Genomic DNA, 25216 nt, shown 5'->3' with positions numbered 1-25216 from the left:
CTGTGTCGCCTCCCTCTTTTAGAGTATTTCCCATTGTCTGGTTTGTTTCTGTGTTTCCTCCCTCTTTTAGAGTATTTCCCATTGTCTGGTTTGTTTCTGTGTTTCCTCCCTCTTTTTGAGTATTTCCCATTGTCTGTTTGTTTCTGTGTCTCCTCCCTCCCTCTCTTATAGTATTTCCCATTGTTTGGTTTGTTTCTGTGTCTCCTCCCTCTCTTAAAGTATTTCCCATTGTCTGGTTTGTTTCTGTGTCTCCTCCCTCTCTTATAGTATTTCCCATTGTCTGGTTTGTTTCTGTGTCTCCTCCCTCTCTTATAGTATTTCCCATTGTTTGGTTTGTTTCTGTGTCTCCTCCCTCTCTTATAGTATTTCCCATTGTTTGGTTTGTTTCTGTGTCTCCTCCCACTTTTAGAGTATTTCCCATTGTCTGGTTTGTTTCTGTGTCTCCTCCCTCTCTTATAGTATTTCCCATTGTTTGGTTTGTTTCTGTGTCTCCTCCCTCTCTTATAGGATTTCCCATTGTTTGGTTTGTTTCTTTGTCTCCTCCCTCTCTTATAGCATTTCCCATTGTTTGGTTTGTTTCTGTGTCTCCTCCCTCTCTTATAGCATTTCCCATTGTTTGGTTTGTTTCTGTGTCTCCTCCCTCTCTTATAGCATTTCCCATTGTTTGGTTTGTTTCTGTGTCTCCTCCCTCTCTTATAGGATTTCCCATTGTTTGGTTTGTTTCTTTGTCTCCTCCCTCTCTTATAGCATTTCCCATTGTTTGGTTTGTTTCTGTGTCTCCTCCCTCTCTTATAGCATTTCCCATTGTTTGGTTTGTTTCTGTGTCTCCTCCCTCTCTTATAGCATTTCCCATTGTTTGGTTTGTTTCTGTGTCTCCTCCCTCTCTTATAGCATTTCCCATTGTTTGGTTTGTTTGTGTGTCTCCTCCCTCTCTTAAAGCATTTCCCATTGTTTGGTTTGTTTCTGTGTCTCCTCCCTCTCTTATAGCATTTCCATTGTCTGGTTTGTTTCTGTGTCTCCTCCCTCTCTTATAGCATTTCCCATTGTTTGGTTTGTTTCTGTGTCTCCTCCCTCTCTTATAGCATTTCCCATTGTCTGGTTTGTTTCTGTGTCTCCTCCCTCTCTTATAGCATTTCCCATTGTTTGGTTTGTTGCTGTGTCTCCTCCCTCTCTTATAGCATTTCCCATTGTTTGGTTTGTTTCTGTGTCTCCTCCCTCTCTTAAAGCATTTCCCATTGTTTGGTTTGTTTCTGTGTCTCTTCCCTCTTTTAGAGTATTTCCCATTGTCTGGTTTGTTTCTTTGTCTCTTCCCTCTTTTATAGTATTTCCCATTGTCTGGTTTGTTTCTGTGTCTCCTCCCTCTCTTAAAGTATTTTCCATTGTCTGGTTTGTTTCTGTGTCTCCTCCCTCTCTTGTAGTATTTCCCATTGTCTGGTTTGTTTCTGTGTCTCCTCCCTCTTTTTGAGTATTTCCCATTGTTTGGTTTGTTTCTGTGTCTCCTCCCTCTCTTATAGCATTTCCCATTGTTTGGTTTGTTTCTGTGTCTCCTCCCTCTCTTATAGCATTTCCCATTGTTTGGTTTGTTTCTGTGTCTCCTCCCTCTCTTATAGCATTTCCCATTGTTTGGTTTGTTTCTTTGTCTCCTCCCTCTCTTATAGCATTTCCCATTGTTTGGTTTGTTTCTGTGTCTCCTCCCTCTCTTACAGCATTTCCCATTGTTTGGTTTGTTTCTGTGTCTCCTCCCTCTCTAAAAGTATTTCCCATTGTTTGGTTTGTTTCTGTGTCTCCTCCCTCTCTTATAGTATTTCCCATTGTTTGGTTTGTTTCTGTGTCTCCTCCCTCTCTTAAAGCATTTCCCATTGTTACCTTCGCAAAAGCGGAAGGTTATGTTTTGATCGCTGTGTATTTATTTGTATGTCTGTGTGTGTGTATGTTAATCGCATAACTCAAAAAGTATTCAACCGAATTGCATGAAATTTGGTGGGATGATTGGTTATTATACGGGACACATTTGATTAGATTTTGGGAAACAGATTTGCTCAAATTCTGACTATTTTTAACTCGATCGTATTTCACTCAAAGTTATGAGCGACTGAAGAAGAAGATGTCCATCCAGGACGTCATCACTATAACGCGATCTCCCGCGATCATTTCAACCTCAAAAAAATTATAATTGCAGATTTGACAATAGATGAGGCATATTAACAAACGAATGAAACAGATTTGCTCAAATTCTGACTATTTTTAACTCGATCGTATTTCACTCAAAGTTATGAGCGACTGAAGAAGAGGATGTCCATCCAAGACGTCATCACTATAACGCGATCTCCCGCAATCATTTCAACCTCAAATGAAATTCAAATTGCAGATTTGTCAATCGGGGAGGCATATTAACAGACGAATGAAACAGATTTGCTCAAATTCTGATTTTTAAAAATCGATCGCATTTCACATAAAGTTTCACATCGCATACACTCCCATGCCAAGTACAGAACAGTAGCTGCGGCGAAGGTATGCGCTCTACCGAGTGCCCGGATTCTAGTTTGGTTTGTTTCTGTGTCTCCTCCCTCTCTTAAAGTATTTCCTATTGGCTGGTTTGTTTCTGTGTCGCCTCCCTCTTTTAGAGTATTTCCCATTGTCTGGTTTGTTTCTGTGTTTCCTCCCTCTTTTAGAGTATTTCCCATTGTCTGGTTTGTTTCTGTGTTTCCTCCCTCTTTTTGAGTATTTTCCATTGTCTGTTTGTTTCTGTGTCTCCTCCCTCCCTCTCTTATAGTATTTCCCATTGTTTGGTTTGTTTCTGTGTCTCCTCCCTCTCTTAAAGTATTTCCCATTGTCTGGTTTGTTTCTGTGTCTCCTCCCTCTCTTATAGTATTTCCCATTGTCTGGTTTGTTTCTGTGTCTCCTCCCTCTCTTATAGTATTTCCCATTGTTTGGTTTGTTTCTGTGTCTCCTCCCTCTCTTATAGTATTTCCCATTGTTTGGTTTGTTTCTGTGTCTCCTCCCGCTTTTAGAGTATTTCCCATTGTTTGGTTTGTTTCTGTGTCTCCTCCCTCTCTTATAGCATTTCCCATTGTTTGGTTTGTTTCTGTGTCTCCTCCCTCTCTTAAAGTATTTCCCATTGTTTGGTTTGTTTCTGTGTCTCCTCCCTCTCTTATAGTATTTCCCATTGTTTGGTTTGTTTCTGTGTCTCCTCCCGCTTTTAGAGTATTTCCCATTGTTTGGTTTGTTTCTGTGTCTCCTCCCTCTCTTATAGCATTTCCCATTGTTTGGTTTGTTTCTGTGTCTCCTCCCTCTCTTATAGTATTTCCCATTGTTTGGTTTGTTTCTGTGTCTCCTCCCGCTTTTAGAGTATTTCCCATTGTTTGGTTTGTTTCTGTGTCTCCTCCCTCTCTTATAGCATTTCCCATTGTTTGGTTTGTTTCTGTGTCTCCTCCCTCTCTTAAAGTATTTCCCATTGTTTGGTTTGTTTCTGTGTCTCCTCCCTCTCTTAAAGTATTTCCCATTGTTTGGTTTGTTTCTTTGTCTCCTCCCACTCTTATAGCATTTCCCATTGTTTGGTTTGTTTCTGTGTCTCCTCCCTCTCTGAAAGTATTTCCCATTGTTTGGTTTGTTTCTTTGTCTCCTCCCACTCTTATAGCATTTCCCATTGTTTGGTTTGTTTCTGTGTCTCCTCCCGCTTTTAGAGTATTTCCCATTGTTTGGTTTGTTTCTGTGTCTCCTCCCTCTCTTATAGCATTTCCCATTGTTTGGTTTGTTTCTGTGTCTCCTCCCTCTCTTAAAGCATTTCCCATTGTTTGGTTTGTTTCTGTGTCTCTTCCCTCTTTTAGAGTATTTCCCATTGTCTGGTTTGTTTCTTTGTCTCTTCCCTCTTTTAGAGTATTTCCCATTGTCTGGTTTGTTTCTGTGTCTCCTCCCTCTCTTAAAGTATTTTCCATTGTCTGGTTTGTTTCTGTGTCTCCTCCCTCTCTTGTAGTATTTCCCATTGTCTGGTTTGTTTCTGTGTCTCCTCCCTCTTTTTGAGTATTTCCCATTGTTTGGTTTGTTTCTGTGTCTCCTCCCTCTCTTATAGCATTTCCCATTGTTTGGTTTGTTTCTGTGTCTCCTCCCTCTCTTATAGCATTTCCCATTGTTTGGTTTGTTTCTGTGTCTCCTCCCTCTCTTATAGCATTTCCCATTGTTTGGTTTGTTTCTTTGTCTCCTCCCTCTCTTATAGCATTTCCCATTGTTTGGTTTGTTTCTGTGTCTCCTCCCTCTCTTACAGCATTTCCCATTGTTTGGTTTGTTTCTGTGTCTCCTCCCTCTCTGAAAGTATTTCCCATTGTTTGGTTTGTTTCTGTGTCTCCTCCCTCTCTTATAGTATTTCCCATTGTTTGGTTTGTTTCTGTGTCTCCTCCCTCTCTTAAAGCATTTCCCATTGTTTGGTTTGTTTCTGTGTCTCCTCCCTCTCTTAAAGTATTTCCCATTGGCTGATTTGTTTCTGTGTCGCCTCCCTCTTTTAGAGTATTTCCCATTGTCTGGTTTGTTTCTGTGTTTCCTCCCTCTTTTAGAGTATTTCCCATTGTCTGGTTTGTTTCTGTGTTTCCTCCCTCTTTTTGAGTATTTCCCATTGTCTGTTTGTTTCTGTGTCTCCTCCCTCCCTCTCTTATAGTATTTCCCATTGTTTGGTTTGTTTCTGTGTCTCCTCCCTCTCTTAAAGTATTTCCCATTGTCTGGTTTGTTTCTGTGTCTCCTCCCTCTCTTATAGTATTTCCCATTGTCTGGTTTGTTTCTGTGTCTCCTCCCTCTCTTATAGTATTTCCCATTGTTTGGTTTGTTTCTGTGTCTCCTCCCTCTCTTATAGTATTTCCCATTGTTTGGTTTGTTTCTGTGTCTCCTCCCGCTTTTAGAGTATTTCCCATTGTTTGGTTTGTTTCTGTGTCTCCTCCCTCTCTTATAGCATTTCCCATTGTTTGGTTTGTTTCTGTGTCTCCTCCCTCTCTTATAGCATTTCCCATTGTTTGGTTTGTTTCTGTGTCTCCTCCCTCTCTTATAGCATTTCCCATTGTTTGGTTTGTTTCTGTGTCTCCTCCCTCTCTTATAGGATTTCCCATTGTTTGGTTTGTTTCTTTGTCTCCTCCCTCTCTTATAGCATTTCCCATTGTTTGGTTTGTTTCTGTGTCTCCTCCCTCTCTTATAGCATTTCCCATTGTTTGGTTTGTTTCTGTGTCTCCTCCCTCTCTTATAGCATTTCCCATTGTTTGGTTTGTTTCTGTGTCTCCTCCCTCTCTTATAGCATTTCCCATTGTTTGGTTTGTTTCTGTGTCTCCTCCCTCTCTTATAGCATTTCCCATTGTTTGGTTTGTTTGTGTGTCTCCTCCCTCTCTTAAAGCATTTCCCATTGTTTGGTTTGTTTCTGTGTCTCCTCCCTCTCTTATAGCATTTCCCATTGTCTGGTTTGTTTCTGTGTCTCCTCCCTCTCTTATAGCATTTCCCATTGTTTGGTTTGTTTCTGTGTCTCCTCCCTCTCTTATAGCATTTCCCATTGTCTGGTTTGTTTCTGTGTCTCCTCCCTCTCTTATAGCATTTCCCATTGTTTGGTTTGTTGCTGTGTCTCCTCCCTCTCTTATAGCATGTCCCATTGTTTGGTTTGTTTCTGTGTCTCCTCCCTCTCTTATAGTATTTCCCATTGGCTGGTTTGTTTCTGTGTCTCCTCCCTCTCTTATAGCATTTCCCATTGTTTGGTTTGTTTCTGTGTCTCCTCCCTCTCTTATAGCATTTCCCATTGTTTGGTTTGTTTCTGTGTCTCCTCCCTCTCTTATAGCATTTCCCATTGTCTGGTTTGTTTCTGTGTCTCCTCCCTCTCTTATAGCATTTCCCATTGTTTGGTTTGTTTCTGTGTCTCCTCCCTCTCTTATAGCATTTCCCATTGTCTGGTTTGTTTCTGTGTCTCCTCCCTCTCTTATAGCATTTCCCATTAGTTGGTTTGTCTCTGTGTGCCCCCATTGCTGGGTTTGTTTTCCTTACCCTCTCACCCCGTACCCCTCTTTAACAGCACTTCCCACTGGGAGGCGATGACGAGGTCATGACTTCAACAGTGCAGCATTTTGCCAAAGTGATCGATGAGGTGAGGTCAGAGTGCAGTGAGTGTCAGCAGTTATACAGATAGTAATAGTAAATAATTTATTGTCATATATATGCGATACACATATAATATACTTTGACAGGGCATGCCAAAAAATTTCATTGAAAAATAAATATATTAATTGTGAATCGAGAGCCTCAAAACACTATTTTGATAATTAAATGAAATGAGAAAATGAAATGAGTGGCATGGTTTAAAATATCCATATCCTGAGGTGCCTTGGAGGTTCACAAAACTTTAGACACTGATTAATTGAGGGTGAGGATTGCAGTTGGGTAAAAGCTGTCGTGAATGAGATTACAGTTGTTGTTGATGGAACGATAACAAATATCCTGAACGGAGAAGTTGAAAAATGCCATGCACTGGGTGGAACTCATCTCGGATGATAGCTTTTGTTATTTTCGCCACTTGACTGGAGTATAGGCTCTCGATGGAAAGCAGATCACACCCAATAATTTTACAAGCGGTCTTTACTATCCTGTCTCATTGGGATCAGTCATCCCGTGTTGAACTGCCATACTAAACAGTGAAAGACAGTGTAAGGACACTCTCCATCACTGCGCGATAGAACCTGATCAACACAGGACAGCCGACACCAATAACTTTTCAACCTTCTAAGAAAGAACAACCGTTGCTGAGCCTTTTCACACGGTGATTGGTGTTTATCTTCCACTTAGGGTCATTGGAAATATGTGTGCCTAAAAATTTAAAAGAAGTGACAATCTCGACTTCAGCATTGTGAATAACCAAGGGTTGAATGGGAGTTTTGTTTTTCTGGAAGTCAACAAGAATTCCCTTTGTCTTTATGACGTTGAGTTCGAGATTGTTTAAAGAACATCATTCCACAAGTTTTTCGACTTGATTATGGTAATAACTTCCATTACTATTGGGAATCAGGCCAGCAACGGTCGTGTCATCTGCAAATTTCATCACCAGTGAGCTAACAGATGATGCGACACAATCATCAGTGAAGGATGAATATAATATCGGGGATAAAACACAGCCCTGATGTGCTCCATTGTTCGGGATTTAGGCAACTCACTGGGGAATGCTTTGGCACAGGGATAACTAGAACGCCACTCAGTGGAGCGCATACTCCCGCCGTGGGTGGCCGCTGCTGAGCCCTATCTTCCAATGGTAAAAAATCCTTCAAAAAATTCCTGGATCCGGAATAATATCCTGAGCTTCACCAAAAACTAATCAATTCTTCCTTATCCCAAGGGCAATCATCCCACCAACTATCATCTAAATCCGCTCAGAACTTTTCCAGATATCTTGTTCACAAACACACGAACACACACACGGATGGACGCGATCGAATGCATTACTCCCTGGCGGGAGTAATTGTGGACTTTTTCAAAACACGGGGAATTTTACAAAGCTGAAGTGACCAGTTTGAAAAGTAAAATTAGAGTGGGCGACAGTTCATCAGCGCAAGACTGCAGCAGGCCGAGGCTGATACCATGAGGACCAGTCTCTTCCCTGACCTTCAAGTTCATCAGAGCGTGTCGAGTGTCATTTTCCAAGATCGCAAAAGCTTGAGGAGGCACTTCCTCTGTGGTTGGTGCCGTGCTCACCGGCGTTCGAATCGTAGCTCGTACTTGGCTTTCTTGTACTCCACATCACTTCCTGATCTAAATGCGTCTTCCTTGGCACGGAGGTAGCTGCGCATTGATTGATCGATTGAGATCCCCAATTGATCCCCATCCAAAACCTTGATATTTTCTACCCCCGCTAATTTCACCCCAAATCCACTTTTTTGAGGTGCCGACTTCTTTCCTGGAAGTCCTTGGTGTCCTTGCGTTTTATACCTATCCTGCCCCCCCCCCCCAGGCCCTCTCCCTCCCACACTTCTCCCGATGTCCCTGCTCTCAAATGTTGTGTTTGTGTGCTTCCTCCTCTTCTCTCCCCATCTTGTCGACCGCTCCCCTTTTTATATACTTTGTTTGCTTGTTTGTTTGATTTGTTTGTTTGATAAATGTTAGCTCTTTCACGAGCCTCGACTCTGTATACAAAAAAAAAAAAAAAAAAGATATAAGGGAATGACTGTGTTTCTCTTTACCAAAAGTTCGCAGCACACAGCATCCCTTCATTTCCAATGGTGCCATGAACCTCATCCACCCCTGGGAAAGAAAATGTGACATTGGCCAGAAATGTCAGAGAAACGGACTCTCACGGGTTGAGGACAATTCCTCCACGGTTAAGGGGAAAATATTTTTGACTCTTCCTGGTATCTCTGATTATCTATATTTTAGATATTAAAGTAGCTGGATTTCTCCGTCCACCCATCCCTCTGTCTGTCACGTTCTTTTCGCTGGGACGTCATTGTGGCGTTATGTCTAGTGCTAAGCTAGGCCTCGACGCATGTACACATCATCCCGGCATCCAGCAATCAAACTCAAGTCACTTCGCTGACGCCAGTTGAACACCAAAACCCATATACCTGACTTTATCTGACGTCCGTAGGCGACGGACTAAATGCCAGACGCTAAGCGTCCGGATGACAGATTTAGTAAGATGGCGGTGTAGTAACATGGTGTTAACATCTGATACATCTTTACGACGTTATTGCCAGTGCTAGGCTAGGCCTTTACATAAGTTTGTTATTAATGACTCAATGAGAATTGCATTTTGCAACTTCAAAAAAGAAAAAGAAAAAAGATGCGTCTGTTACGTAGGCACATAAACCAAATTCATACTATTGTTTGCCTGATGTTGGCTGAGCGGTCAAGGTGGCTGGCTTAAGATCTCAGGGTCTTGGGTTTGAGGCCCTGTCGTGCCGCTAGATAACACCAGGTGGGTCGACTCAGCCGTCATCATTCCAAGGACGGCAAAATTAGTACAAGCTTCCTGGTAATGGGGCACTGCGTTAGCGGCTCAGCCGCACTCCCAGCAATAATGCAACCAGAAGCCACAGGCTGAAAACAGTATTAATGAAATTGTTTTGCGAATAGGTGTGTGTACGACGAAAATTAATGCTGGGTTGTTAGGAGTAAACAAAATGTTTCTGAAATGAGAAAAATTGCAAATACAGTATTGACTGCCAATGAACTGTTACTGTACTGTATCATGTACTGGACAAGTTATGTTGTTCAAGTGCCGTCAGCGAAGCAACAGGTTCAATACGAGTCGACTGTAAAATAGCAGTTAAAGCTTAATTGAGTAAACTTTATACATTTCCAGCTCAGTGTCACCTGGGCTGGGTCTCTGTGCCGGGAGCAGGAAAATATTATTTTATTTCCCAACAGGTTACTTCCTATACATTGTGCATTAAATACGTCGATACATCGAGTTTGTGCTCATGTCCTCTCTTTTAACTCCAGCTCAGCTCTCAACATGCCATCGTCTCGTCCCAGTTGGCTGATGCTGTCGTATTTCCCATCATGCAGTTCAGGGAGAAGGAACTGGCAGGTTTGAGCTTTTGTAAAGACTGATTTTCACTTCAATAGGTTTTTGTCCCACATAGCAGCAATGACACGTTTAATGATTTGATATGAAGTAACTATATGCCCCAGTAACTAATCCTAACCGCCTGTCACAATCACCAAAATAGCCAAACTATTTATATGAGTTTGCTCGGGGAACATGAAAGTTATAAGGCAGCCAAGAAGGCTGCAAAGAAAAAGGTAGCAAAGGCGCAGGAGGCATGTAGGAAAATGTTCGGAGAACGCTTGGATTCGGAAGAGGGTCAGAAAGCAGTATTCAGGATTGCAAAGCACATAGCGAAAGAGAGGTGTGATGTGATGGGGGTGAGTTGCTTGAAGGATGAAGTGGGACAAATCGTTGTCGACCCAGATGGAATTAAAGGAAGATGGAAAAGATATATGGAAATGCTGTTGAATACAGAGAATGAATGGGATGGCAACATAGAGAGTGACCCAGTTTTAGGACCGGCAGAGAAGATAACTGAGAAGGAAGTTGAGGAAGCGATAAAAGCAATGAAGAGTGGAAAAGCGGGAGGGCCGACGGGAGTTGTGGGAGATATGTTGAAGGCAGCAGGAAGTTGGGGTGTGAAGAGAATGACAGAGATCTGTAATCTGGTGGTGAAAGAAGGTCGCATTCCAGTGGATTGGGAACTGAGTACCCTCGTCCCTCTATACAAGGGGAAAGGTGACCCTCTGGAGTGTGGCTCGTACCGAGCGATAAAGTTATTGGAGCATGGAATGAAGGTATTGGAAAGGGTGTTGGAGAGGAGGATAAGGAAGAAAGTGAAGATCGACGAAATGCAGTTTGGATTTATGCCAGGAAGAGGAACGACAAATGCGCTTTTCATTGTGAGGCAGTTGCAGGAGAAGTACATGGATAAGAGGAAGAAGTTGTTTTTTGGGTTTGTTGATCTGGAGAAAGCATTCGATAGGGTTCCACGCAAAGTATTGACATGGGCATTGAGGAAGTTAGGAGTGGAGGAATGGTTGATCAGAGTAGTGATGGCAATGTACAAAAGAGCGCGCACAGCTGTAAGGACGAAGGACGGGAACAGTGGTGAGTTTGAGGTGAAGGTGGGAGTGCATCAGGGGTCGGTACTAAGTCCACTACTATTTGTAGCTGTGATGGAGGTGCGGGCTCAGAACGTAAAGGAGGGTTTACCGTGGGAGTTGTTGTATGCAGATGATCTGGTGTTGATTGCGGAAAGTATGGATGGACTGAAACAAAAGATGAACAAGTGGAAGGAATGTATGGAGACAAAAGGTCTGAAGGTGAATATCGGAAAGACGAAGGTGATGGCAAGTGGTAAAGCATGTGGTGAGGTGGAAAGAACTGGGAAGTGGCCGTGTGCTGTGTGCAGGAAGGGTGTCGGAGTGAACTCCATTCAATGTACAATGTGCGCTGAGTGGGTTCATCAAAAATGTAGTGGTCTGAGAGGGTCATTTACCAGTGTGGCAGCCACATTCAAATGTAAGGTGTGCACAGAGGGAGCTGCAGATGGAGGAAATGTTGAGTTGGATCTTGGAGACGGCGTGAAGCTGGAAGGTGTGAAAACATTTTGCTACCTCGGAGACATGCTGAATGGAGAAGGTGGATCAGACTCGGCAACGGTTGCTCGAGTGAGATGTGCATGGAAGAAGTTTCGGGAACTGAGTGGCGTGCTGATGAGGAGGAGAGTGTCGCTGAAGCTGAAGGGAAAGGTGTATGCTGCATGTGTGAGAAGTGTTATGATTTATGGGAGCGAGACATGGGTAATAAACGTAGAGCAGCAACGAAGGCTGGAAAGGGTGGAAATGCGAATGGTTCGATGGATGTGCGGAGTATCGTTGAGAGAGAGGAAGACAAATTATGAATTGCGAAAGATGATGGGAATATTGCCTGTGATTGATGCTGTGAAGAGGAACAGGTTGAGATGGTTTGGTCATGTGTTGAGGAAGGATGAAAGTGACTGGTTGAGAAGAGTGATGGAAGTTAATGTAGAAGGAAGTAGAGGACGGGGAAGACCGAGAAAGACTTGGCTAAAGATGGTGGAAGAAGAAATGCGGGCAAGGGGGTTAACAAGGAGAGATGCAGAAAATAGGGCAAAATGGAGAAGATTGTCATGGGGACCGCAAGGCTAACCCCCGCTCTAGCAGGGAAAATGGCCTTAAAATGCATGTTGTTGCTCGGGGAACGTATGATGATCATGAATTGTGACACACTGTCTGTATCGTTTGTATAAGTTTGTATTGACGTTTCTCTTCCACCGACCTTCCTCTAGACATCCTGAGCCTCAGACAGATGATGACAGCAGCCACTGTCGGTAAGAGTTTGACGCACAAAAGTGACGCCATGAAACAGACATGTTTGAAATTCCTTGCATCAGCCATTCTACAAATAGTTTGGCAGAGTTCATTATTACCTTCGCCACCAAAGGTGGTTGGAGCTTATGTTTTCACCCCTTTCTGTCGGCTTGTTTGTGAACAAGATATCTCAAAAAGTTGTGGACGGATTCGGACGTAATTTGGCAGAGATGTAGCGAATGTGACAAGGACGAAATGATTAGATTTTGGTGAAGATCCGGATCCGGATTCGGATCCGGCTCCTAGAATTTTTCAGTGATTTTTCACCATTGGGAGATAGGGCCAAAACCGATACGTAGTAGGATATCGCAAAACGTTGTGGATAGATTTGGACCAAACACTGGTGGACAGGTTGTGTGTCGTGACAAGGAAGAATCGATTTGATTTTGGTGAAGATCTGAACATGTATTCTGATATGAGAATTATTTAATTTTTTCAGTGATTCTTCACCATTGAGTGATGGTGCTAAAACCAACGTATAGCAGGATATCGAAAAAAGTTGTGGACGGATGATTTTGATTAAATGTGATTCTGTATTGTGATTATCTGGTCTACTCTGGGATACAAAACGTAAACTGTTCACCTGGCAGAGGTATGCTCTCTACTGAGTGCCGTTCTAGTTACTCCCGCCAGGGAGTAATGCTTTCGATCGTGTCCGTCCGTGTGTGTGTGTGTGTGCGTATGTGTGTACGTATGTTCGTGTGTTCGTGTGTTTGTGAACAAGATATCTGGAAAAGTTCTGAACGGATTTGGATGAAAGTTGGTGGGATGATTGCCCTTGGGATAAGGAAGAATTGATTCGTTTTTGGTGAAGCTCAGGATATTATTCCGGATCCAGGAATTTTTTGAAGGATTTTTTTTACCATTGGAAGATAGGGCTCCAACTTGACCCACGGCGGTAGTATGCGCTCGACTGAGTGGCGTTCTAGTTTGCTCTGTGGTTGTACACTCGCCATTGCCACTTGCTATCGCCATTCGCTCTCCAGCGAGCACCAACGGTGACTCTCACTTTCCGTTTCCTGTCCACCTATTTCCTTCCCTTTCCCCCTCCCCTCCCAGAGCTCGATGGTGCGATCATCAAATACAGCAGACTCTCCAAACGACGAGACAATGAGAAGGTGCAAATATTACTACTGTATATATCTGCTAATAATGTGTTGTCTTCATTCTTAATATCATTATTATCATTACCTCCACCACCAAAGGTGGATGGAGGTTATGTTTTCACCACTGTCTGTCTGTCTGTTTGTCTGTGAACAAGATATCTCAAAAAGCTGTCGACGGATTTGGACAAAAGTTGGCAGAGAGGTAGCATATTTGACAAGGACGAAATGATTAGATTTTAGTGAAGATCCGGATTTGAATCCGGCTACTAGAGTTCTTATCTGGTTACTAGATTATCCTATTATCCGGCTACGAGAATAGAAAGAATCATTAGAAGTGATTCTTCACCATTGGGAGATAGGGCCAAAAACGATACATAGCAGGATATCTCAAAAGGTTGTGGACGGATTTGGACGAAACTTGGTGGACCGGTTGTGTGTGTGACAAGGACTAATCGATTCGATTTTGTTGAAGATCTGAATATGGATTCGGATATGAGAATTATTTAATTTTATAAGTGATTCTTCACCATTGAATGATAGGGCTAAAACCAACATATAGCAGGATATCTCAAAAAGTTATGGACGGATTTGGACGAAACTTGGTGGACAGTTTGTGTATGTGACGAGGAAGAATTGATTCAAATTTGGTGAGATCCAGATCCGGATCCGGCTAGTAGAATTTTAAAAGTGATTCTTCGCTTAGCGGTTAGGATGCCGGCTTGGGATCCTAGGATCCTGGGTTCGAATCCCGGTCAATCGTTGAATTAACACCAGGGGGGTTGACTCAGCCTGCCATCCTTCCGAGGTCGGCAAAATTGAGTACCAGCTTGCTGGGATGAATGATCCCGGTGTGTATCCCGGTTTAGAATAGGTACACCGTATCCCTGCGCATCGTAAGAGGCGACTCAGGGTTGGCGTCAGGAAGGGCATGCGGCCATAAAAAACATTGCCTCTAACAGGGAACCATGATTGTCATGGGGCCCGCAAGGCTAACCCCCGCTCCAGCGGGGAAAATGGCCTTAAAACGATCATTCATTCATTCATATTCTTCACTATTGGGAGATAGGGCCAAAACGATATATAGCAGGATATCTCAAAAAGTTGTGGACGGATGATTTTGATTCAATGTGATTCTGTATTGGGATTTTCTGGTCTATTCTGGGATACAAAACGTAAACTGTTCACCTGGCGGAGGTATGCCCTCTACTGAGTGCCGTTCTAGTTCTTATTTGTCTCACTTCCCCCACATACCATATTTTTTGGCCTATAAGTCGAGGTGGAGTACATGTATTGATTTTTCTTTCCTTCATTTATAGATAAGTTTATTTGGAGTATAAGACGAAGCTAAATCATCTATGGTAGTTATTAAAACTCATTCAGAACAGTAGAGGTGGTAATTCATACCTAACACTTACAACGCAACGCTGCCTGCAGTACTTCCAGAGTAATGAATATTAATGAGCTATTTTGTGCATATTATTTGAATTACTTTGTGGGACAATCTCTCAGATAACTTAGGAATGTAAAACGTTTTTTCAACCTGATTGTTATCATAAAGAGGTACATTATTTAAAACAAGCTAGCGGACTTAACAACTTCCAACTAAAAGCTCTGCTGTGTCAGACTCGCGTGACTTTACCGGAGGCATTTTGAGATGACATTGTAAGGATGGATACATATGATTAGGATTTATAGGGGATGGATCAAACGTAATTGGTGAGTGTGTGCTCGTCAGTGATTGGATAATTTTGCATGCCTCAGTGAGCGGATCAACGTTTAATTGTGCCCACCCAATCGGCAAAGGTTCGGGGCAATGATTTATTCAGTGCGTTTTAAATGAACAATTGTACAAAATTTATTTCAGAAAATATTGTCGTGTGACTACCCTCTGGTGAACACCGCAGGGTGATACAGATGACCAAAGGAGCTTTAACTCCGAGGCATTCAATTCAATGGCAGACCTTCGTTATACGCGCGGGGAGCAAGTGAGGGAGAAGCCGTAGGCGCTTACCTGCATGAGTCCACCCGACGTCCTCGACCCTGCAATAAATCAACTCAAACCGACACGGAATTAAAATGTACAAAAATACCGGATTGAAAATGCCGGTTACAAAATAATGCACGATAATACTATATTCTTAATTGGAGCGTTCCCATACAGACCCGAATACAGACAAAGGGAAATATAACTGAAAAATAAATATGTGTAGTTTGTGGCACTTAGCTCAAATCGGCTCTTGAATCTCGTCAGGAATCGTTAAAACCCCCTCGCGTCCTTGGCGGGAAAATGCGCTCGTTGGCGCAAACTAGGCCTCACCACGCGTCCACTCACTCCTGGCTTCGTCGAGAGCGCAGCGAGCAGGCCGCGCCCGTCCACTCGTCGTTCTTGCTTGGGAAACCGCAGTTCCTCCTACTCACTATCACGATGAAGATGTCGGATCACGACCGTTCGTGATGAATCTTCCTTGCGCAAGAGCAACAGCGACCATTCGCTATGGGATCCAGAACGAGAAGAAGACAATGTCGGCACACGACCGTTCACCACCAGATCCAGAACCTGAGAGATAAAATGTCCGCCGTTCTAATTGTTTTGTCCTCGAGGCTCTGATGTCATCTCACGACGTCTCCGTGTCCGCTCCTATCAGTGAGTCCCATCTTAGCAGTCTTTTTGCGCCAATCAATCCCGGACCAATCACTCTTCTTCGGGCGTGGCTCCACGACCCTGCCTGACTGAGGTCGTGATGTAGCGGCTGTGGCACCAGCGGTAGTGTTCATTGCCTGGTTTCGGGTTGGTTTTTAATTAGTGTCATTAATTACGGACGGTGTCGATTGCTTGGCTTGGCTATGGTGTGTAGTGCGGTGTCATAAGGAACACAGGAAAAGCTTACAGAGGCAATTACATACAGGGGATTAATTTACCCATAATCCCTCGCTAATTAACAAAACCCACCCCTCTCATGGGGATGAAGATACAAGCTTACCCAGCATACGGTCTACACAAATTTCCTACTTATGACATGGGGTTTCTTCTTCTTCACGACAGCCGGAGCACACTAATCTATACACTCTACCTGGCTCTAAGGTAATCATTGTCTACCCCCCACAAACGTAACAATATCACTCTTTATTTTTTTTTTGTTCATGTAAGCATTTCAATGGCTTAAGGCATATACGAGTATAAGTCGATTCTGCGCATAAGTCGAGGCCTGGACTTCAGGGAAATGAAGTGTCGACTTATGTGCGAAAAAAATCAACAGTCAACCTCCATTTGTCTCCTTCCTTTTTCTTCTTTATCCCCCACATTGTTCTACCATCCATTAAATTCCCACATTGTTCTCATGCTGGAAACCTTGGCACCCCATTCCCCCAAAACGTTCCTCATTCTGCTCAAAGTTTCGTTTCCTCCCGTTCCGCCGATAAGGTGCGTGGAGGAGTTAGCGAGGACGTTTACTCGTGCCGTAAGAAGCTCCACCAGGTGTCCCTGCAGTACTACGCAGCTCTTAATGCACTTCAATTCCGCAAGAAGATCATCACCCTTGAGCCCATGTTGGGCTATTTACAGGCGCAGGTGAAGTGATGATCATTGGTGAACCACGACACCATCCTTTCTTATACCTGTAATGTACCACTGTCTCCCAGCTTTGTGCTGCAGTGTCCCCGATTTTTAACCCTTTCGTGAATCTAAACTTCATCTCTCACTCCTCCTGCTTTTTATGCTTTGCTTGTCTGCTTATAAATGCCTTCCTGCACACTACCCACTCCCCAACATACAGATGAGCTTTTCTCGAATGGGCTCGGAATATCTGACTCCGCAGGTGGAACAGTTTGTGTCTAACATATGTACCAGTGTACAGAGGTAAGCATACCCTTCCTCAAACCTCCGCTCACATTATTTAATTCCCTGTCACTTCCTACCCCTCACGTGAAGGAACGCGGTGCTGTACACATGGTAGATACAATTTGTGTACAGTGTGCAAGGTGAGCTGAATGCTGAACAAGGAGCTACTGCTGTGACAATGGAGGCCCTGCAAGAGGCCAGCAATGCCTTGTACTGCCCAGATCCTATTGGAGAACCTGATCGCACACTCACCCAACGTGGAGGCTACCTCTTCCTGCGCCAGTGCGTTACATTACATCTTCAACCATCCACCAGCCCTGATACTGACTCTCAGTTATTGCAATATTCTCTTCGAACTTGTCTTCTATCCCAGCCCTTGCCCCCCACCCATCCTACCCTCTTCCTACAGGTGCATCTTCTGTCCCATATTACCTCTGATGTCTCCCACTCTCATTGTAATAAAAATAGCCAATTGGTACTTCCACTTGATACAAACAATTTAATCTGTTGATAATGTGCTTGCAGCAAGACTGGACTGGTATCCTTCACATGGGAACGGCTCTTCTTCTTCACACAAGGTGGAAATCTCATGAGTCAACGAAGGGACGCACTGGCTGGGGGTTTGGTTATGGACCTGGACAACTGCTCTGTCATGGCAGCTGAGCCCGATGACCGCCGCAACTGCTTTCAGATCACAACCTTCGATGGCAAGAGGTGCAGAGCCATTGTCTGTTCTCCCCTACCTCACCCCTCCCAATGCAATCTTTAAGGTTTCTTAACATCTAAAGAAATATCCCTTATGAAAAAACAAAAGTTTTGATTTGACACGTCACTCCTATTGTGTTTGGACACACAACAGCAAAGTCGTATGATATTTTATGCAATGTGAATGCCATTCTGTGACTCAATGCAGAACTCCAGCCTGCCTTTCCCCGACTCAATTTGGTTTAACAACTGCGTTCATAAATGTATTTGTTAACTAGAACGGCACTCAGTAGAGAGCAAACCTCCACCTGGTTGGCCATATCACTCAATGGTGAAGAATCACTTAAAAACATTATACTAGCCGGATCCAGATCCGAATCTTCACCAAAATCGAAGCGATTCTTCCTTGTCACACACACAACCTGCCCACAAAGTTTCGTCCAAATCCATCCATAACTTTTTGAGATATCCTGCTATGTATCGTTTTTGGTCCTATCTCCCAATGGTGAAGAATCACTTTTAAAATTATACTACCCGGATACGAATCCGGCTCTTCACCAAAATCTAAACATTTTGTCCTTGTCACATACGCTACCTCTCTGCCAAATTTCCTCCGAATTCGTCCTCAACTTTTTGAGACATCTTGTTCACAAACAAACAAACGGACAGACAGGGCTGAAAACATAACCTCCATCCACCTTTGGTGGCGGAGGTAACTAGAACGGTACTCGGTAGAGCGCATAGCTCCACCAGGCTGAGCAGTTTACGCTTTGTATCCCACAGATAGTCCGGATCCGGATCATCACCAAAGTCAAATCAATTCTTCCTTGTCATACATGCAGCCTGTCCACCAAGTTTTGTCTAAATCCGTCCAGAACTTTTTGAGATGTCCCGTCCCATCTGCCAGCATTAGTTGGTGGATGTTAAATATCCCAGGATGTCTTTCACAAAGAGTATTCGAGCTATCATCGGCATCCTGAACAGATTATGGATTACTGTCATGTGACTGCAGCTGGGAAGGCAAAGGACACCCACTCTAGTTAATTACACGACAACATGTAGCCTGCAGTAGTCAGTTATGCTTGGGGTGCTTTGACATAGCTGAACTTATCTTTGGGCCGAGCATCGCAAGGAAGTGGAGGATCTGCTTGACATGTTGCACACTTTGCAATAATCGACTTTCCCTTAATATTTGCTTCTCACCAACTTGCTCTGTGTATCCACTGTTTATCATGTAAACATCTTCATTTTGTCACCCCCTCTGCTGTAGATCGATGATCCTTCAAGCAGACAGCCGGAAAGACTGCGATGAGGTGAGAGATTCCCTCTTGTCTATCTCCAAATTCAAGTGTATAATCAGGAATTGGTGTTGCTGATTTATTGAGCACATGTCGATTTCCATGTAGCTTGTTAACCTTTAGATGGTGTTTTGGAATTGGAGCTGCGGCCTGCAACCACAGAAGGAGCACATCTCTTGCCTAAATAGATTTGCATTTGAGTTACGTTTGTGCAACAGCGGTTGAGTTATCTATCCTGTTACGGGGACACGATCGGTGATCGCCACCTCACGTTAGCCTTGGAGTATTAAGAAGTGTACGCCGACATATGGACTGGCACCAGGTGCACATTCGTTGCCAGAGCACACTTTGCCCCTAACCCCCAAAGGTCATTATTGAGCCAGTTGGGTTTTGACGTCCAATCCGACGGTGACATGGTAATTCTGCTGAAGCTGGCTTGTTCTCCAGATTCGAATCGAAATAATTTAAGGATAATACTGCGGCCATTGGAGCGTGGATGGCAGTCCCACCTGATATTACAATGTTATCCAAAATCGTCACCTTTGTCACCGAAGACACAGTTAATGAAATGCTAGGTGTGTATTATTTTATTATTTCCTCATCATACCATGCACCAGCCATTCTAACATCTTCTTCCCCCCCCCCCCCCTCCCCTTACCTCCCCCCAAACCCCCGCCGTTTTACCATGCAGTGGATAGCTACCATTAGCAACATATCCCGACAGATCTACCTTGCCGAAGACCCACAGGTGTGTGTCCTTAGATTGGTGACAATGTAGCGATAAGGAAAGCCTGGGGAAGCGCCCAGGTCCTTTTCTTGGTAATCCTTCATTTTATGTATGTTCTTCCTTTTACACATCATTCGTACCTCTCAATCTTTCATTCTTGTAGCTAGCTCCCTTTTTTCCCCAATTTCAACTCGGTCTTCTGCATTCATCACCTTGTCAATATTGATTTTTAATTCATGTTCTGCAACTGCTTCTACTTCTTAATGCCATCCTAACCTAGCCTTGCGCTCCACTCTTCATCCTACCCTGACTGTCCCACAATGCTTTGGGGGCGTTTTCCAGGCACTTGCAGCACAAGTTCAGCGTGTTGCCATGAATGCCGTCACACCATCACCATCCTTTCAAGAAAGACACAACACTCTACGTCCAATCACGTACACTGGGGCAGCTGAGATTCCTTGTTGTCATTTTTGTTGTTTTTATCTCTGCTTTTTAAAAATACTTTGAATGTTTGTCATTTCAATCTTCCTTTCTTTTTTATCCTTAGTCCAAGTTTGTGGGGCTCTGTTTCCATGCCAACTGACACGCCCCCCTCACAGCCCTCCAGTCCAGAACCCAAAGGTCCCTCCCAGCCATTGGTTGCCCTTGATACCCCCATTCAGTTTGACATTTCACCGGGCATTGAGGAAGAAGAGGAGGTGAAGGAAGAAGGGGCAGCATCACCGACGGGCAGGTGGGCAGGGAGGAAGACAGAGAGGGAGAGAGAGAGAGAGAGAGAGAGAGAGAGAGAGAGAGAGAGAGAGAGACAGAGACAGAGACAGAGAGAGAGAGAGAGAGAGAGAGAGAGAGAGAAAGAAAGAGAGAGAAAGAAAGAAAGAAAGAAAGATTGAAAGATTGAATGAATGAATTTGGAGAAAGGTGACTTTGAAAGGTGATGGGAGGGAGATGTAGGTAGAGGATTATTCTCATTAATTTCGTATTTGTATTTGCAGGCGGCACAACCCATTTGGAGAAGGGGAAAGTGGTGGAGACGCACAAGGTGAAAAGTGAAGGGTCTTGCAGCAATCCCAGCTATCGGCTCAATGTGATCCCACGTCTATTCCAACATAGCGAGTCTCGATCATTTCCTTTATTTATCTTGGGAACATCTAACGTGATTTTCAAACAGTTCTCACTCCAATTCCACCTCACTCATTCGTTCTTCTGTTGCATCGTCCAGACTGCGTGCTGCACCAGCTCTTTGTGGTTCGATTCCTGGGCTGCATGGCCGTGAACCCAGAGAGTTCCATTGATGCTCCCACCATATACGAGACGATGCGTCAAGTGATGGCTGCCCGAGCCATCCACAGCATATTCCGCATGGCGGAGATCCACCTGCTCATCACGTCACAGAGCCTGCGGTGAGCAAAGCTCGTGGCCTTCTGAAGACACGGGTTTTCGTCACGGACCACAGATCTGTGTAACCACGATTTGCAGGATTTTTGAGTTATTGAACTAGCGAGCTGGCAATCCGCATACATAATACAGTTAATGAATGGACAGTGTAAAACTGTCTTGATTATACTGTACCTGTCTTGTCTATGAAATACATGTTGAGGTACTCCTGCGATGTTTTATTAATTCTCTTATTTTGTCTGTGCATTTTGGTTGCAGGCTGATTGACCCGCAAACGCAGGTCACACGCAGCACTGTAAGTTTGTTAATGCCGGGAAAGTGTGTGGGCCACGTGGAATGCGGAAGGATTTATAGACGAGATGAGATGGCAGGGAAATTTATTAGCAACAGGAAGTGACACATTAACTCTGATGCCCCCCTCCCTGTTCTGTTGTAATGCACACAGGGGGCACTGCCCTTTTTGGGAGGGTACAGGGGGTGTTAAGCCAGCTGTTCTGTCAGTAATTGTGACCGCATTCTCATCATAATGCTTCTTTTTCTCTTCTACCTCTTCTTCTTCTCTGTATAATTATTATTTACTATCAATATTTGTTCCTGTTAATATACCGGTAGATGCAGATTTCAATTTCCAATTATACCACAAGCACCGTAATGTGTTTATTACCTCCGTCACCAAAGGTGGGTGGAGGTTATGTTTACACCTCTGTCTGTCTGTTTGTTTGTCTGTAATCAGGATATATCATAAAGTTATGGACGGAGTCAGAGGAAACTTGGTGGACTGGTTGGGTGTGTGAGAAGGACGAATCGATTTGATTTTGGAGAAGATATGAATCTGGATACAATAATATATATTTTTAATTTCTTAAGTAATTCTTCACCATTGAGAGATGGAGCCAAAAACGATAAATGGCATGATATATCAAACAGTTGTGGACAAGTTATGATAAAACTACGTGTATGAGTTGATTAGGTAACAAGACCAAGCTGATTCGATTTTGGTCCAGGTCCGGATCCAGCCTATCAGTGGGGTCCAAACGTAAACTGTTCAGCCGGGCGGAGGTATGCACTCTACCGAGTCACACAGTGCTGTTCTTGTATTCACATTGCATCCTTTCATTGTCCTTTGTGTACATTGTCTGCTCAGTTCCCAGTGGACCAAGTGGGTGCCTGCGCATCACACAAGGACAACCCTCGTCTATTTGGCTTCATTATGCATGGCATTGGAGGGCGACAAACGGCAGGTGAAAGCAGGGTGGGACAAGTAGTTCAACCGTCCTGCTACGTGTTTGAGTCAAACAACGAGGGCGAGAAGGTGTGCGGGCGGTGGCTTGGTATTATTACATCTTCAAATTACCACTTCCCCTATTACACCTTGATGGATACATAATAGGATTACCTGTCTTTTCCTCATTCCCCAGATCTGTGATTCTGTGGGCCTTGCAAAGCAGATCTCGCTACATACTCAGCTGGTATGTGAATTGTATCTTCCTTCTCCAAGGTTTTGGCCTGAGATGTCATGGGTGGTGATGTCATCCTCCATGGTTTTAGCACATTTATTTAAAAGCAGAAGGTTATGAACTAACCAATTTGAGGCCGTCTATGTGTGATTGGTAGTGTTGATGGGAGAAGGGACAGGACGGTAGGAGAGAGGCCGGAGAATAACACGTATTGTTGAAAACAAAGTTATACCTGAATTAAAAAAATTAAAGGGTATTGTCTGCCCACAAAGATTTCCAACACGTTTACTCGGTGAAGGGAAAGCTGAAGGGAAAGGTGTATGCTGCATGTGTGAGAAGTGTTATGATTTATGGGAGCGAGACATGGGTCATGAATGTAGAGCAGCAACGAAGGCTGGAAAGGATGGAAATGCGAATGGTTCGGTGGATTGCGGAGTGTCGTTGAGAGAGAGGAAGACAAATGATGAATTGCGAAAGATGATGGGAATAGAGCCTGTGATTGACGCTGTGAAGAGGAACAGGTTGAGATGGTTTGGTCATGTGTTGAGGAAGGATGAAAGTGACTGGTTGAGAAGAGTGATGGAAATGAATGAAGAAGGAAGTAGAGGACGGGGAAGACCGAGAAAGACTTGGCTAAAGATGGTGGAAGAAGAAATGCGGGCAAGAGGGTTAACAAGGAGAGATGCAGAAAATAGGGCAAAATGGAGAACATTGTCATGGGGACCGCAAGGCTAACCCCCGCTCTTGCAGGGAAAATGGCCTTAAAATGCATGTTGTTGTTGTTGTTGTTACTCGGTGACAAACAACGGAGGTTTTTTTTAATGCCTCGGTGACGAGGTTACCGGAGACATTGTGTTTTTGGGTTGGCCGTCCGTCCGTGCGTGTGTCCGTGATCGGTTTTCGTTACTGCGAGAACTTAAGAAGGCTCAAGGGATATAAGCCAAACTTGGTACAAGTATGTATAATGGTGTAAAGATGAACTGCTAGAATTATAGGGTCAAGAGGTCAAAGGTCCTGTTCGGTAAAGATTCTGTTACCACGCTAACTTGTGAACCAATGACTGAATTTTGACCAAACTCCGTACACGACATGTATATATGAGTATTATAATGCAAAGATAAACTTATTCGATTTTGGCATCAAGACGTTTAAGGTCAGAGGTCATATCAGGTAAAAATGTGATACTGAAGAACACATGAAGGGATTTAAATCAAATTTGGTACAAGTATGTATAATGTGATAATAATGTGGACGGGTAAATATCGGTCGACGTTGCGACGTCGAAGTACGTCGTTTTTTTTTTTTTACGATGTTTCCTTGTTGTATTAAACACTAGCAGGGTATCCGGCATTTCCCGGTGCTGTTCTAATACTGTTGGCAATTTGAAGAAATCAATTTTTTTTTCTATTTTTGAAATCAATTGAAATCCGTCCAAAGGTCAATGATATTTTTGAAATTAATCAAGAAATCAATCTATATATATATATATATATATATATATATATATATATATATATATATATATATATACATATATATATATATATATATATATATATATATATACATATATATATATATATATATATATATATATATATATATATATATATATATATATATATATATATATATATATACTGTATATATATATATATATATATATATATATATATATATATATATACATATATATATATTGTTACAGACGTGGCTTGGATGTTATTTACCGAGCGGTTTTATGGTATGACCACGTCTGCACAAGTTACCCGATTGTGCCCGAACGTTGACTAGTCGCGCGATGCTGGCTCAATAAGAAAAAGAAGACACCCGGCTGGATTACAATAACACAATACGACACCAATGTTTCAATTCTCAAGACCTCCGGAGGAGATTATATTCGTACGGAAAGGTCAGATTACAGGGGCTAGAGGTATAATCACAGAAAGACAGGCACTTAGACACACTCTTATATTAACCCCGGACAGACGACAGACAAACGGGACAACGGCTGACTCACACGGGGGTTGATGACAGGAAAGCGGGTATCGATGGCTCCAGGTCCTCCTGGGCTCGGGGCAGGGTACAGTACGGTCCGGTCCGGTCCAAAGATGCGGGGAGGTATCGTCGCGCTGGGGGTGGCGGTGGCTTCTCTCTCCAAGCTGAGGCGCATCTGACGTCACATCCGGCGCGGGGCCGCGTATATCCGGCGGGGAGTGACACGCCCTCGGCTCGTTAGCTCCGCCCCAGATGGAATCGGCACGTTGCTTCTCATTGGGTGCGTGGGGGGGTTACTGGCTCCGCCCCTGACGAGGAGCTGACAGCCAGCCCCTTCGGGGTAACGCCGTGGAGCGCATGGTCATGGCGGGTAACCGAGCCGGTGTGAGGACGCACACTCCCCGCCCCTCTGTTGTTGTAGTCGTAGTTGTAGTTGTAATTGTTGTTGTAGTTGTTGTTTGGGGAAGAAGATGGGAGGAGGTATGGGAAAGGTCCTAAACTCACTACTGATGCCATATAATCACATTCTGGTGCAACGAAGAGTCATAATTAATGGAAACGAGGCCTTAACTGACATTGATTAAGAATAACTAGGAAGATGTCCGAAAGTTGTCTACGTGTGGTGCGGTGGACCTGGGCACGACATTTAATGGGGGAATAAGGGGAAGGTCGGCTCTACTGATTGTTATTTACATGCAATGGGACTAGGGAATGGGGGATTGGGGAAAGTTGGGGAGTATTGGAGAAAATAGGGGAATATTTACAAGCGGATATGGAGGCCAAATTCCATATTCGCAACATTG

General features: G+C 43.6%; 1 protein-coding gene across 3 annotated transcripts in view; it reads left to right on the top strand.

Annotated features, from left to right (window-relative positions):
- The window catches only part of APPL1 (adaptor protein, phosphotyrosine interacting with PH domain and leucine zipper 1), a 65945-nt gene that overhangs the window by 17498 nt on the left and 23231 nt on the right, over positions 1–25216 (top strand). For 2 of the 3 annotated variants that reach the window (XM_068114124.2, XM_068114123.2), the window contains 17 exons: positions 6032–6103; positions 9445–9532; positions 11808–11849; positions 12949–13007; positions 16417–16563; positions 16769–16851; positions 16966–17115; positions 17359–17547; positions 18809–18851; positions 19528–19584; positions 19906–19997; positions 20111–20296; positions 20556–20602; positions 20783–20963; positions 21217–21253; positions 22103–22270; positions 22377–22427. In XM_068114124.2, coding sequence (XP_067970225.2) covers positions 6032–6103; positions 9445–9532; positions 11808–11849; positions 12949–13007; positions 16417–16563; positions 16769–16851; positions 16966–17115; positions 17359–17547; positions 18809–18851; positions 19528–19584; positions 19906–19997; positions 20111–20296; positions 20556–20602; positions 20783–20963; positions 21217–21253; positions 22103–22270; positions 22377–22427 — 1692 coding nt within the window. The remainder of the gene's footprint in view (positions 1–6031; positions 6104–9444; positions 9533–11807; positions 11850–12948; positions 13008–16416; positions 16564–16768; positions 16852–16965; positions 17116–17358; positions 17548–18808; positions 18852–19527; positions 19585–19905; positions 19998–20110; positions 20297–20555; positions 20603–20782; positions 20964–21216; positions 21254–22102; positions 22271–22376; positions 22428–25216) is intronic. The other variant, XM_068114125.2, reaches the window with a different exon arrangement.

The sequence above is a fragment of the Myxine glutinosa genome, chromosome 4 (genome assembly GCF_964187855.1).
Source record: "Myxine glutinosa chromosome 4, kmMyxGlut1.1, whole genome shotgun sequence".
Taxonomy (NCBI): domain Eukaryota; kingdom Metazoa; phylum Chordata; class Myxini; order Myxiniformes; family Myxinidae; genus Myxine; species Myxine glutinosa.
This window is presented reverse-complemented; position numbering and strand designations above follow the sequence as displayed.